This window comes from Camelus ferus, chromosome 2, assembly GCF_009834535.1.
Source record: "Camelus ferus isolate YT-003-E chromosome 2, BCGSAC_Cfer_1.0, whole genome shotgun sequence".
In the NCBI taxonomy this organism is placed as follows: Eukaryota; Metazoa; Chordata; class Mammalia; order Artiodactyla; family Camelidae; genus Camelus; species Camelus ferus.
The window spans coordinates 50,983,235-50,998,118 of NC_045697.1; the positions used below are offsets into that span (position 1 = coordinate 50,983,235).

The 14,884-nt window shown below is 37.7% G+C and overlaps 2 protein-coding genes across 6 annotated transcripts in view; one reads left to right on the forward strand and one right to left on the reverse strand.

The window, feature by feature from the left end:
• RASSF6 (Ras association domain family member 6) overlaps positions 1 to 11,116 on the forward strand; it is a 48,374-nt gene extending 37,258 nt beyond the window's left edge. For 2 of the 3 annotated variants that reach the window (XM_006188696.3, XM_014562558.2), the window contains exons 5-11: positions 69 to 166; positions 1,535 to 1,719; positions 4,764 to 4,865; positions 5,293 to 5,344; positions 6,480 to 6,598; positions 6,699 to 6,796; positions 6,896 to 11,111. In XM_006188696.3, the coding sequence (XP_006188758.1) occupies positions 69 to 166; positions 1,535 to 1,719; positions 4,764 to 4,865; positions 5,293 to 5,344; positions 6,480 to 6,598; positions 6,699 to 6,796; positions 6,896 to 6,971 (730 nt within the window). In that variant the 3' untranslated portion in view covers positions 6,972 to 11,111. Of the gene's footprint in view, positions 1 to 68; positions 167 to 1,534; positions 1,720 to 4,763; positions 4,866 to 5,292; positions 5,345 to 6,479; positions 6,599 to 6,698; positions 6,797 to 6,895 lie in introns of all 3 variants that reach the window. The other variant, XM_032458126.1, reaches the window with a different exon arrangement.
• Positions 11,117 to 12,251: 1,135 nt separating this feature from the next.
• The window catches only part of LOC102510708 (alpha-fetoprotein-like), a 37,779-nt gene continuing 35,146 nt past the window's right edge, over positions 12,252 to 14,884 (reverse strand). For all 3 annotated transcript variants that reach the window (XM_006188713.3, XM_032458134.1, XM_032458131.1), the window contains one exon: positions 12,252 to 13,323. In XM_006188713.3, coding sequence (XP_006188775.2) covers positions 13,279 to 13,323 — 45 coding nt within the window. In that variant the 3' untranslated portion in view covers positions 12,252 to 13,278. The remainder of the gene's footprint in view (positions 13,324 to 14,884) is intronic.

Sequence of the window (14,884 nt, forward strand, 5' to 3'; positions counted from 1 at the left end):
TCTGAAAACCATCACAGCCCTTTTTATGAATAGACTTGATCTCACTTACAAGATTTATTACTTTGCAGGGGAATGACACGCTGGGGAGAATTTGATGATCTTTACCGTATTAGTGATTTGGACAGGACTCAGATTCCAGTGTCTGAAGTAACAGGTTCCCAGGAAGGTCAGTATCAAACTCTTGTTAATGAGGAGATTTTTCTAACTAATGTAAAGCATGAATCCTAATGTTTCTCTGAAATTTAACATTATATACAGTGTTACTTATTGGATTCATTCTGTACTTAAATATATATATATATATATATATATATATATATATATATATATATCTCTTGGAGCATCTAACTTAAGTCACTACAGTGCTCACATGATGTTTAAGAACCTTACTTTGCTATATAAAAACATTTTTTTAAAGTTATATCAAGTCACTTAGATTTATTAGATTAGGGAGAATTAATGGTTTGAATAAAGTTTGTGTACAGAAGATTGTTCAACATTTTCCCCGAGGATTAGGATTATTTATTATATTCAGTAGCTTTTTATGTTAGATCAAGCCCTTCAGACTGAATTCCACATCTTTTTAGAAGTTGAACATTTTAGTTAATAGATATTTATTTAACATTGCTTTTCAGAAAGAGACAGATATCCTGGAATCACTATATTTGATAGGGTTGTTTCAAGCATTTATTTAAAAAAGAAATCCGCTTGAACATCAAATGAGTTCAAATCAAACTTGACAAACCAGTGGAAAATGCCAGCTCCTGTCATGTGACATCAATAGTCATAATAGCGATGACGTGGTAGTAATGAGGATATTAGGATCTGTCATTTACTGAGGCCCTAAAGTGTCAGGCATGATATCTTGTATTTTTCATTTTTGTTGTCATTTAGTGTATAGAGATCCAAGGAGGAGCTGATGTCTGAGGCTGGGGATGGGGTTCATGTTCCCAGGGTGGTGACATTACCAAGCTGACTTCAGACTGAACCAGGGTATCCTGCTGGCATTATCTTCATGAATCTACCACCAGCTTCCAGTGTTTAGTTATTTTTTTCCAAAGCACTCTCAACCCCCTCTACTGTCTCTATAACAACTCAGATTTTATAACAAACATGATGGGCCTTCCAGGATTTCCTTATTTTTGTTTTATGGCCTTTTGGCATCTTTTATATAAGCATCCTTCTAATTAGTCCTTTGACATTCATCTAACACAGGGGAATCCGAATATCTTGGCACCAAAGATACAACAAAAATCTACTTGTATTAAAGCAACAGTGCTAGAGAAAGATAAAATATCACATGCTTATGTGATGATACTCTAATTACAATAGAATTAAAATTCCAAGGTAAAATGGAACACGTGTCACCAGACAGCCCTATTCTTAAACAAGATCATTACTATTTTCTGTGTAAAAGCATTATAGTCCACTGCTTAGCTACATAATTCCTTTTTAAATACATAACCAAATCCACCCAGGCTGCAAAGACGTGGGCAGCTAAATTACTTGGGCTTATAACCTTTATTCTTCCCAGATTATTCATCTTATCACAGTAGCACTCTGAAGCCTCCTGCAGGTAAAGAGCCAGAATCCCCCTTGCTCTACAGAACCATGAGCGAAGCAACCCTGGTGAGAAAAAGGATGAAGCCCCCGATGTTGGACAGAAAAGACAGACAGACGCATCGGGCCTCTATTAACGGACATTTTTATAACCATGAAGTGAGTTACCATTCCATTAATATCATTTAAAATAATGTTGTCTATTTGTGCTAACAATATCACTCAATTCAACTTGCAGTTAAAAGTGATAATAATTATACTCTTAAATATAATACTACTGTTAGTATTGGGTGCTCTCTATGTGTTAGGCATTAAACTGTTTTGATTTCTCTCATTAATCACTAAAACAATCGTATGAAGTAAATACTTCATTATTTTCCCTATGTTGCATATGAGTTAATTGAGGTTCACAGAGGTTAGGCAATTTGTCACAGGTCACACTGTTTTTAAGTAGCAACTCTGAACTCCAACCCAGCTTTGTCTGAGGCCAGAACCCAAATTTAACCAACGTGGTGGATGAACCGTATCTAACCATGCTCCACACACTGGAAATATGAAGATGATTCAGTTGATAACTCTGCCAGCATGGAGCTTAGGTCTTGGGCCAAGAAACCAATACAGCCACACATAGCACTAGAATAATCTAAGTGCTACAGAAGATGGCTGTTCAAAGTACATTCAAACATTAATATTTAAATAAAAGGAAAACTCATCTATAGTCCTGTTTATTCCAAGAAATCAAATTCCTCATTTTCTATGTCTTATATATATACAGTTCACATTTACACAGTGCAATTGCAGTTTATATAATTTTTATTCTGATTTTTTTTCTCTTAATATCTGTTAAATTTATATGCGCCTTTCCATGGTATTTGTAAGACATTTTGCTTTACTGAAGGTAGGAAATATAACTTTTTTTTCTAGAACTCAAAATTTATCATGTAAGTCATTCATCCATTCATTTAATAAATGCTTAAAAAGCACTCACTCTATCTAAGGCACCATTCTAACCCCTTTAATGCAAAATATTGACTCATTCATCTTGAGCTTTTTTCCTATAAGACTTTCTACCTTATTCCTTCTTCTACCTTTGGGAGGGTATCCATATGTTCCTTTGGAGACTGGTGGGAAGAAACCCCCATTGTGAATTCTTTGTTCAAAATAGACATTTTTCTGGCTCAAGAATTTCCTCCTGACCATAAAGTACCCTTGACAGTCCCCCACAGATGTGCAACTACCAATTGTCCTAGTTTCTTCTTCTCCTCAGAATCAAGGTCTATGTCATCATCTTGTGGGCTGACTTGTGTTAAAGAAGGCTGTGGAAGCCACATTGTCCCAAATGAGCAGCTTCCAGCCGGGACCCCAGTGCTGAGGATGAACCGGCACTAAGCTGGCAGCACAGCACGTAGTTAAGTGCTAGGGTGTTGCAGCCTGATGCCCTGATTTCAAATCCTTGCTGGGAAAAGTTTAAACATGACTCAATCTCTTAACCTGGGTTCCCTCACCCTTCCTTCTTAACAAGGTTGTTGATGGGATTAACTGGAATGGGGTGAGTTAAGCACTTAGCAGAGTGTCTGCATGAAGGAAGAATTCAATTTACATTAGTTTTATTGCTGTTGATTGAAAGAGAGATCAAGCTGGAACTAGAGATACATACATACAAATGTTATTCACTGAAATATAATAACTAGCAGAAAACAAAACCCCAAAACCCAAAGCGCTCTATCAATGCATATGCCGTGATGGGCATCTAGGAATTTAAGTTGTTTTCATATCATGAAACCTCTAGATAATGCCAACATCGAACAACACCCGTATCAGTGGCTTAGACTATGATACAGCCAGTCCCAAGGAATACATTCCAAGACTCCCAGTGGATACCTGAAACTGAGGATAGTACTGAATTCTGTGTATATACTATGTTTTTTCCTACACATACAGACCTATGATAAAGTTTAGTTTATGAATTAAGCAAAATAAGAGATTAACAATAATAGCTAGTGATAAAATAGGATAATTATAACAATATGCCGTAAAAAGTGTTATGTGAATGTGGTCTCTCTTTCGCCCTCTCTCTAAAAATATTTTGTTGGACTGTACTCACCTCTGTAAGGGTATGAGATGATAAAATGGCTACGGGATGAGATGAAGTGAGGTGAATGATGTAGGAATTGTGACTCAGCATTAGGATACGATTGACCTGATTGTGCTGACTTTGTGTTAAGAGGAGGGTCATTTGTTTCTGGTGATCTTGGACCATCAAGCCATGACGATGTCAACAGTTGGCTGTCAGCAGCAGACACTGTCAATGGCTGGGGATCCTGGGCAGGATGGAGTAGGATGCTGTGAGATTTTATCACGCTACTCAGAATGGCACACAATTTAAAACTTATGAGTTGTTTATTTCTGGAAATTTAGTGGGGAGGGTATAGCTCAGTGGTAGAGCACACGCTTAGCATGCAAGAGGTTTTGAGTTCAATCCTCAGTACCTCCATCAAAATAAATAAATACCTAATTACCTCCCTCCTAAAACAGTTTTTTTTTAATTTTTTAAATAAATTTTCCACTAGATTTTTTTCATCTCTCTCAGGATTTTATTTCTTTTAAAATAAGAATAATGATCAAATTGTGAGTTAAAAAATTATATGTTTTTTATGACTTTTTTATGGTGCGTTACTAATCCCCAAGAGGGATATGTCAACTCTTCTGACCATGGAAGCTTTTGTCTAAAAGGCAGAGGCTTGATTAGAGCAACTTGAGGGAAACATTGTTCTACATGTTCCATCAGCAGCACTTTGACCCCAACCCCCAGGTGAGATACAGGCTGAACCGTATGAAATTGCCTACATTGGACAATTTCTGACCAAACCCAAAAGGAGTGATTTCATATAATTCAAACTAAAAAACAGCCTAGAACAATTATTCCCAACCAGGAGAGAATTTTGAAATCTTCAACTACACTGAAGAATGGTGTGATTTTCTAGCGAAAATGTTTTGAACATTCTCAAATGATGTTTTACCTAACTTTCTCTAGAAACAATGCTTAATATTCAGTAACAACAGAGAAACCAAAACAGGAAAACAAGTTTTTAAATTGGTGATCTTGGACTTTTTTGCCCAAAGGAAGGCCAGATTCAAGATGCTGACTATTGTTAGTTGTCATATAAGTCCTTAAAATTACGTCCATCTTTTTTTTTTCCTAGACATCAATTTTTACTCCAGCCTTTGGATCAGAAACTAAGGTCAGAATAAACAGTGATATGAGAACTGAAGAAGTAATAAAGCAAATTCTCCAAAAATTTAAGGTAATCTTTATCACTGAACTGAGCTATAAATATCTTGTATATAATTTAACTGTAGACACATAAATGGATTCTTCTGAAAAAGACCTATAAACATGTAAATCTAAATTAAATGTTCAGTTCTGAAGAATTCTTTCATATATAAAGTTGACCCTTGAACAACACAGGTTTGAACTGCGTGGGTCCATTTATACATGGATTTTGGGAACAGCAGATCATGGAACCAATCCCCTGTGATAGCAAGAGACAACTGTATAATACCTTTTGGTAACTGTGCCCTGAGAAATTACATTATTCTCAGGGAGCAGAGAAGGTTTTATGTCTGAAAGTGAAAAACGAATGTGAGGAAACATATATAATTTGGGTCTGGTTGGCTTAGAAAACATTGACAACAAAGAATTCATGTCTGTTCATGTTTTTCCATTGACAGATTGAAAACAGTGCCCAGGATTTTGCACTTTACATAATTTTTGCAACAGGAGGTAAGAAAGCTTGGTGGTTCTTCTTACACGACTTCAGTGTGTTATCATTTTCTGCCCACAGGGAAGACAGAAGACAGTATGCCTCATTCTGTGGAAGAAAGGGAAGGAGGGAAGAGAGAAGGGAGGGGGTGGGGAGTGTTTTAGATTATTCATATTTCACAGTTTCAGGGGAAGACAACCTAAGACTAAGGTATCTGAAAAGAGTTTACAACACAAAAAAATTTGCTTGTTAGCCAGGCGTTAATTCATGTGAACGGCGATCAGAGCCCTGGAGAATCTAGGTGGAAAGTTCTCAGGAATTGTTAGGCATTTAAGTTGTTGAGCTCTCTACATCTTTCTTTTTCTGTCTTCCCTTAGCATTCTAGCTCTTACTAGAGTCATCGTTACATACTATTTCTCCCTGATGGTGTTATTACTTTAGCACAGAGTCTGATGCATTGTAGGAGTGTTATATCTTCCTCAGTAGGGAGAAATGTGCAGAGCCTTGTGGTGGGGTCGAAAGGTTAGCAGCAGGACATTGGGAAGAGACTCTGGGGTGGGTGCTGGGAACGGAGAGTAAAAGAGAGATTAGAGAAACCCTAAGGCAATACTGAAATGAAATTTTTCAAAGCTTTAAAACTGAAAAAAAAAATGTAAATGTTAAATTGTAGAAATAGCTCAGGTTATAATTTAAGTGCCAGAATGAGCTGGAGATTGCCTAGAATAAAGTCATACATTTTGATACAGAGCGACTATAAGAAAATAAAAGCTGGATCTCCAAACACATACAAAATTAAAATCCTTATAAACTGAAAGCTTAAACACAAGAAATATATATATATATATATATATATATATATATATATATATATATACATATATACACATATATATATACTTTTTTTAAATTCTAAGTGTGTGTGTATATGTACATATACATATATATGTATTCATTCAGCAAGAAAAAGAAGTCCATTTTTAGTTCATTTCAAGGGTTTAATTTCAATTCAGTTTTTTGAGTGAGTGCCTCCTGTTGTATGTTCTTCTTAAATCTTTCAAAGTGAGATAAGGAAGCAAAATGAATGGACAAAGGATCTATCTTGTTTTTCTGTAGGATGGACTCCTGACTGTAGTTGGTCTTTTTTCTCATTTGCAGAGCAGAAGAGGCTGAAGAAGACAGACATTCCACTACTGCATAGACTCCTACAGGGGCCTTCCAAAGAGAATGCTCGCATTTTCCTCATGGATAAAGATGCAGAAGAAATTAGCAGCGATGTATGGATACCATCACCCTGAATCTGTCTTTGCTCCCTCCTGACTCAGCACCTCTCACACAAATGCTCTGCTTTTTGTTTTGTTTTGTTTTCCCTTTCAGGTGGCTCAGTACATTAATTTTCATTTTTCTCTCCTGGAATCCATCCTTCAAAGATTAAATGAAGAAGAGAAAAGAGAGATTCAAAGAACAATAGCAAAGTAAGTCAAGAGCTTGCATGTGGGCTGCTTGGTCCTTTAATAGGTTCAGCGCACAAAATGTATCCAATTTTTAATACTTTTTCTCCTTCTCATTTTCAGATTCAGTACAGAAAAGGCAATCATACTGAAATGTCTTCAAAGTAAAGGGGTAATAAAAACAGAAACAACAGTTTAGCAGTACACGTCACTTTTGCTAAAACTAACAAAATTGGAATGGTGTTACTATTTGAGTGCATAAATTCTATGCTTGCATTCATACAAATACATATAAACTCGAATCTGTAGAAAACTGAATGTCAAAAAAACCTGTCTCTCTTTGAAGTGATGAGGTTGACTAGGGTTCACAGTTGGACTGAAAGGAACTTGAATTTAGTTTCAGTAACTGAAATAAGCTTGGATACTATGTATTCCAAACAAGTTTTTATAGTGAAACCCTCAATGAACTCAAATTTCAATGGCATCTTCAGGTAGCACGCAGCTTAGACTTCTTTTAGCTTCAACTGTCAAGAGAACTAAAATATCATCGACCGACTCTTGAAAGCAATTCAGAAGTAAAAGCTGCCAGCTCTTGAGATTAAAAAAAGCAGCCCCCTCACCTCACCAAGGAATCTGGTGGTGATGGTGTTTCACAGCTCCTTGAAAACTCTAGCCTTTTCATAAAATCTAGGGCTTTCTTTATGTGGGTAGGTGACTTTGGGTTATCTGTAACATCAGAGCTGTCTATCTTTTGGGATGGAAAAGACTATGGCTCTTGTTAAGAAATCTAAATTGTAATTTTCTCAACCTGAGCCTTTCTTTTTTTTCCTCTGTTCTACTGATGACTTTCAAAACTGCCTTTAAGCTTTTTTTTTTTTTGTCAGTTGAAGTAGTTTTCTTTTTTTTTTTTTCCCCAAATAAACATACCTCAGAGATTTACTGTGTCTCATCAGCTAGTCTAAGACGTGGCCCATAATAACCATTTGTTGCTGAATGCATGCAGGTGATGCCGAGCTGTGGTAACTGAAGATAGGCAGGGAATCTGGAGCTTGGCCCTTTCCCTCCAAGGCAACTCATTCTACAAGACAGCGTTCAAGGTACTTCAAGTCTGCTTAGCCAATCTGAAAAAGCACTGAGAATGCCACCAGTCATCATCTACTTCCTTATTTATGAGCTCTATATTAAAATGGAGTTTTATGCATCTTTCTTCCACTCTCAAAACTATTTCCACTTGCATTCCTCATAAGCCTTGGGTTAAATTGATTGCATTACACATACCACAAGGCATAAGGTTGTAGGCAATAAATCTAGTTGGAAGATCAATTATCAAAATATGAAACATGTTTAAGACAAAGGCATCACTTCTCAGGGTCACCTAAACCTAAGCCGGATGAAAGTAAAAGTATGCTATGGCCTTTTCAGTCCTAGGAAATCTTCTTTCTTGAGTGAAACAGAAGTTTGCATCTTTATTCTGCCATCTATCAGTTAATAAGAAAGTAATCTCATCTAGCTAAAATAAGGCAAATGTAATAGTTAAAATTCATTAAACTTACTTAAAGTAGTGTCAAATATCTGCCACAAACATGACAAAAGATTCATCTTTAACATGTTGAAAGTCTACAAAAGAAAAATACTAAGTCTGGAAAGAAAAAAATTTTAAAATAAATAAGACAGATGACATGAAAAGTAAAATCACAGAAGAAATGCAAATGGCTACTAAGTATGTGAAAAAAAGTTGTATCTTAATCGTGATCAGTTATATTAGTCCTTGTCTAATCAGGAGATAGAAACCACACAGTCATTTAAATAGGGGAAGTTTAACATAAGGAATTATTTAGCTGTGATGATAGGAGAGTAACTGTAAAGATGGAAAGAGACCGTTAAAGGGCACCCTAAGGCTAAGGGAAGAATACCCAGCAAAGGAAAAGCTTGGGGAGGGGCTCAGAATTCACCGGAGAAGCCGCGGTTGCAGCCCACTGGAGGGAGGCGGCCCCCGCCGGTTGCCCAGGACACAGCAGGGCCACAGTTATAGGACAAGCAGGAACAACAGGGGTCAGGGCCAGGTGGGCAGGTGCGCAGCGGGGCTTGGGGCTTCTCTGCAGGCACAAGGCCCAGATCACGTAGTGTCTGTGTCTGAAGGTCTGCAAGAAACAAAGCCTGGGGGCACAGGTCAGCCGAGGCTGAAGGGAAGGCACACAGGTGGAGTCAGGGGTGCTGCTGCCCATGTCGCGAGGCCTGGGATCTGCAGGGGCCTCCTTTGCAGGGACCTAGTACAACTCTGTGTAGGCCTTAGGCTGTGGCATCTTTGAGGCTGCATGGGACAAAGGTCAGGCAGGTGGCTTATCAGATGTCCAGCCCCACAGGGCCCTCTCTGGGAGCATGCACCAAGTTGAGAAGGTGTGGAGACAAATGATCTGAGCCAGGGCGCAGACCTGCAATGGGGCTCCAGGCTGTGCCACCACAAACAAAATCGAAAGCTGGAAAAGGGGTTGGAGGAACAAACACTAAAGAAAGCTGCACCCTACAGGCAACTAGCACTGGAGAAACCACTCTGGGCAGAGCAGTAGAGGAAGAAAATCAGCTTCCCAGTGAACCTAGCCAGCCAGCTCCTAGGAACTGGGAAAGAGCAACCACCTCCCGCAGTGTTTCTCCAGCGCCCTCTACCGACAAAGCATGACATGTAAACTGCAAGGAAAACGTTTAAAGGCTCCACATCCGTTTTCACAAAGCCAACAGCAAAGAGTAAATTTGGAGCAGAGAGGCAATAAAATAACTGGCCTGTTAACAAAACACAAAGTAAATAAAACTGAAATATACTGTTCTGTCTACTAGACAAGATTAAGAAATGATAATATTAAATACTCAACGAATTGCATTGAGATGGGCAATTAAACTACTGGTAGAAATACAAATGGATATAATTTTCCTTGAAAGCAGTTTAGTAAATTCAGCCTACAATTCTACTTGTAGGATCTTACATGGAAATAATCAGATATACAAAGACACTATGTAAAGATCATTATTTACTGTGATTAAAGGAAGTAAATAGCCTAATGTTTAAAAATAGAAAAAAAAAAAAAAAGATTAAAGGAAAGAAACATTTACCCGTAGAGTATTATGCAGCCCTTAGGATTATTGTCTAATAAATTTTAATTATAAAAGTAAATTCTGCTTATGTATCTAGGTAAGAATATATACACAAATATTCAATAATTATCCATAAGATATATAGATATATTTATATGTGTGTGCATAATATCACTTGTACATACACCCTACCAACCAAAACCAAGTGTGTTTATGTCTGGTTTGTAGAATTATGGGTGATTCATGTTTTGTATTTTTTCTATACTTAACTAAATATTCTATAATGAACATGTATTACTTTTTAAACCAGAAAATAGAAAATTTATGATTAAAAGAGGAAAGCAGAAGTGACAGAGTGTGACTTTGGACTAGATCATAAAAGTCCTTGTGTCCTCCTTGCTTGCTCTCTTGGATTGTCTGCTGTGGGGAAAGCCAACTGCCACATCCAGAGCAGCCTTGGGGAAAGGCCTGTATAACAGCAACTGAGGCCTGCCAAAAGCCAACTAGAAACTGAGGCTTCCCATCTGTAACTGTGTAAGTGGGCCAGCTGCTAGCCCCAGTCAAGCCTTCAGATGACTGCAGCCTGTCTAATAGCTTGACTGCAACCTCATGAGAGACCTTGAGCCAGAAAACCCAGCTAAGCTGCTCCTGAATTCCTGACCCTCCCAAAATGTGTGAGATAAGAGATGTTTAAAAGAAGGAGGAGGAGGAGGAGGAAGAGGAGAAGGGGGAGAAGGAGAAGGAGAAGGAGTGGGAAGAGGAGGATGCGGAGGGAGGAAGAGGAGGAGAAGAAATGTTTGTTATAACATGCTGCTACATTTTAGGATAATTTGTTACACAGCAATAGGTAACTGATATAATTTCTGAGACAAATCTGCTCACTTCAGAGTCATCTTTGCATAATACAAGAAAATAAACTTTGTCACAAAGCCATTCATCTTTGTTTTAGGTGGTCCAAATATTTCACTACCAGTTACATACTAGTTCAAATTGTAGATAATATGTTATATTTATTAATGGTAGAAGATCTGTCACTTCATCTTTGTGTACTTCGCCAAACTTAATATTGTGTCTTGTGTATGGGTTGTGCTCGATAAAAATCAGTTTGAATAAAGGACTGAATGAGTTAGTGAATCAATGAATAAAAGAATGAGCAAATAAATTATCTGTAATATTTTCATAAAATCCCCTGTATATATCTCCTTTTTCACAAATCTGATCCAGTTGCTAAATAAATAGAGAATCTTTCGTATAGTTTTCCTTGATATGGTGGTGTATTTTGTTATCTCGAGACTGTATGTACTATTCAGTTAGGCAGTGCTACTATGGAATTTTGTTTAGGGCTGTTCAGGTTGGCTTCAAGAACTGAAGGGGAAAGAAGTCCATTTGCAAGGCAGTCGATGAAGTGGAAAAGACGGCAGATGTATCTATTGTATTGAGATATCTACATGTGAAAGGAAAGAAAGGAATAGGATGCAATTCGAGAGGGCAAAACCCCTCAGCAGCATCCATTTATCTTTTAAATAACAGCTAACCTATTAGATTGAGCCACTTGAAATTGTCCATGTTTGACCTATAAAGGCAGCATTTTCACATCGTCCAAACTAACAGCACTTACTACTTGCCAAGCACTATTTAAGTGCCTTACATAGATCAACTCACATAACGTCCATTACACTCCCATGAGAAATTAGTCTTTCAACCCAATTTTAAAGCTGAAGAAAGTAAGCTGTGGAGAGGTGAGGAGATTGGTTTTACTCTTTAGTAGAAGAGGGAGGTAGGATTTGAATCTACAGCTTCAGAATCCACATTCTTAACCACTAGAATATATATAATACTCTAAACTACACACCCTCCAATGGCATTCTATCTGTGTCTTCATTTATAAAATAGGATTAATAGTACCTACTTCACTAGAAGTTGTAGGAGTTATAGGAATAATACGTTTTAAGGCTGACACTTTGCACATAAGAAGTGTGTGATAAATATTAGCTGTTATAACTAAACTATAATATGTACCCACCCAGCATCCTAGCCTCGTCTTTCACTGTCTTACTGCCCACAAGTACTTCATTCTTGTCTTAAAACCCACCAAACTGAATCACTGACCGTTCACTTTCCACTCTACCACATCTATCTGTTAAAGCCATGCGCATTTTCTAGTTATTGGCCAAGGCCCCTTCCTTCCATAAACTTTGCTGGTCTCTGTGGCGATGTGTGATCTCACATTCCTGTGTACCTCATTATCAGTTAGCCTCGCTCTGACACTGGAAATGTGAAAGCTGCCCATTATTACAATTCATTATGTGTTTATATCTTATACAAATTATTTAGTGATCTGGTCATGTCATATTCATATTATTCCCTGCAACACCCAGCACAGTGCATCGAACACAATAGATACTTCAATGTTTATTAGATTTAATTTGCAATGCACGCATGTTGAAATTACCAGAATGAGAAAAAAGCTGAAATCAAGAGCACTCTAATGAGAATTAAATATTTTCTCTAATCAAAATCATTTACTTAGCAAGCACTAGAATCACTGCTTATTTTTACTTCATTACACACACACACACACACACACACACACACACACACACACACAAATCTGGAAAAATAAATCCAAGTAAGTCCTTTATGTTATTTATGCCAGGGTTTCCAGGGAAAAGACTCCTATGGCAAATCATTACCGAAAGCTCAACTTATACACATATTAGAGCCTCTTGATGACAATGTCAGCATCACATATTTAGGGTACAGATGAACGGGAATAGAGTTATGAAAGTAAACTTATTATTTATATATTTTTTTCCACATTCTTTTCCATTATGATTTATTACAGGATATTGAATATAGTTCCCTGTGGTATACAGTAGGTCCTTGTTGTTTATTTTATAGTAGTGTATATCTATCTGCTAATCCCAAACACCTGATTTATCCCTCCCCCACCCCCTTGCCCCTTTGGTAACTTTATTATAAAACACATTCAGTTCATCAATAATCATTTTCAGTAGTGGTATAGATAGAAACCCTAAGTGGCACTTTGGGTCTTTTCACTCTGGAAATCCAGCAGCCAGGTCCCAGGTCAATGTGGCAGCCCATTATATCCACCTGAGGGTTTTGAGAGGCCCCTTGATTTCATATTTCTGTTGTTGCTTTTGAGAAGTAGAAAGCTTATGGGGAGAAAGGAGGGATGAAAATGGATTGAATGAGTGTTACAATAAGAAGATTTCTCTGCCGAGTAGGAAAGGAGATATTTAGTGCAGAGTAGCTAGTGCTCTTGAGTAACACAGGGGAACAGATGAAAAATGATGTTGTTGATTCTTCTTTTGAATATTAGATGTGCATTTCATTAGTCATGAGAAACAAAATGCAGTTCTCAGCAAAGATCCTACATGGACATTTTCTGGTATCATTTAGCCTCCCAAAAGAGACCAGCACTTTTCAATCAGTTTGGACCCCTGAAAAAAAAGCAAATAAGGACATCTGTGAGAAAACACCAAAACAGCTCTGGTTCCTGAACAGAAAGTCTTTAAGGCTTCCCTGTTGCATGGACTCTGATACACCTGCTTGTCAAGGTCTTAGAATCTCTCACAGGCCTCGTGCCTTGGCTTAAGGACTTAACTAACCGCAATGCTTCATCTACTTTCAAGACCTCAGGTTTGGAATAAGTAAAAATTTGCTTCCTCCTCACAGAAATATGCGGCTCTTTTGTTGCAGGGTAAAAACAAACAATCAACACCAGCTTTTTGCTGCATTTTAATACAGCTCTAAGCTAATCCCAGGCCAAATCACCACACATGCATGTACAGGAACTCAAGAGGAACATCACCACTAAAACTGATCAGAGTACCTCCACCGCCTTCATGTACACTGGTATAGACCTTGACATCGAGTCCAAGCCCTTTCCCCAATTTGTACCTGACTGGTCTGGTCTGTATTCAAGTAAAAAGCATTTGTGGAAGCCCAAGCAGATAAAAGCGGAATTTCTAGCTAAATGGGGATAGGAACCCTAGAACTCCACTGCTAAGACATGAACACACACACACACACACACACACACACACACACACACACACACACAGGAGAGATGACTTATACTCCCAAGAGTCTCTAGGATCCTGTTGAAAAAGGTTAGAAGTCTAGCAATTCAGTTCTTCTTCCCAGTCTCAAACAGCACCACACTTAAATTGTCTAGGAAGACTGAAGTCATTTTACTTCTGGAGTTTAGGTATCCTTCCTTCCATGGTAACCCATGACTTTTTACATCAATGTTCATGGGAAAATTTCCAATAAGGCTAACCTCAAAATTCTCATATTCTACCTTGTTCATTTTCTTCAAACCTAATTATAGTGTAGGAGGTAATATTTCTCCTTATCAGTCCTTCCTGACTTCATTTATTCCATTATTCCTTGGTAAATTTTTAATGTTATAATAACAAATGCTGGGGTTTGGGGTGGAATTTTCTGGTAAAGATGAGGTAGAAGGAAGGGATCTGAGGAATGCCCTGTGTGAAATGAGAAGTGATGATAACTCCACATCTTGAGGCAGGGCCCAAGCAAGATTTTGAAATGTAAAACATGGACTCATATGATGGAATGCAGAGAAGAGAGAAAAGTAAGAGGAAATATTTTCTTTACACTGAGACCAAATTAGCCACCTTTTGATTCCCTATAATCTTGGACATGTTGGGAGACTGCTAACATGTCACCCATCCTAAGACTTTGCAATACACATTACCAGTCTATTTCTCCGTATCTTGTGACAAGCTTTTCAGTTCTTTTTCCATTCTAGATACTGCTGCATCTAACAGTTTGCCAGCATCCTTTTAAAATGTATCATCTGTCAACTCTTTTAAAATCCCAGTTCAATAACAGCAAAAAATACCAAAAAAGAATAAAGCCTATTGATGCTAAAAAGGAAAAAAGCCATCATCAATGTAAGAGATATTGGTGAATTTCTGAAAAAGAAAAGCCATTGGGATGATACCAATCAATGTATCAAAATGCAGACATAGGAGC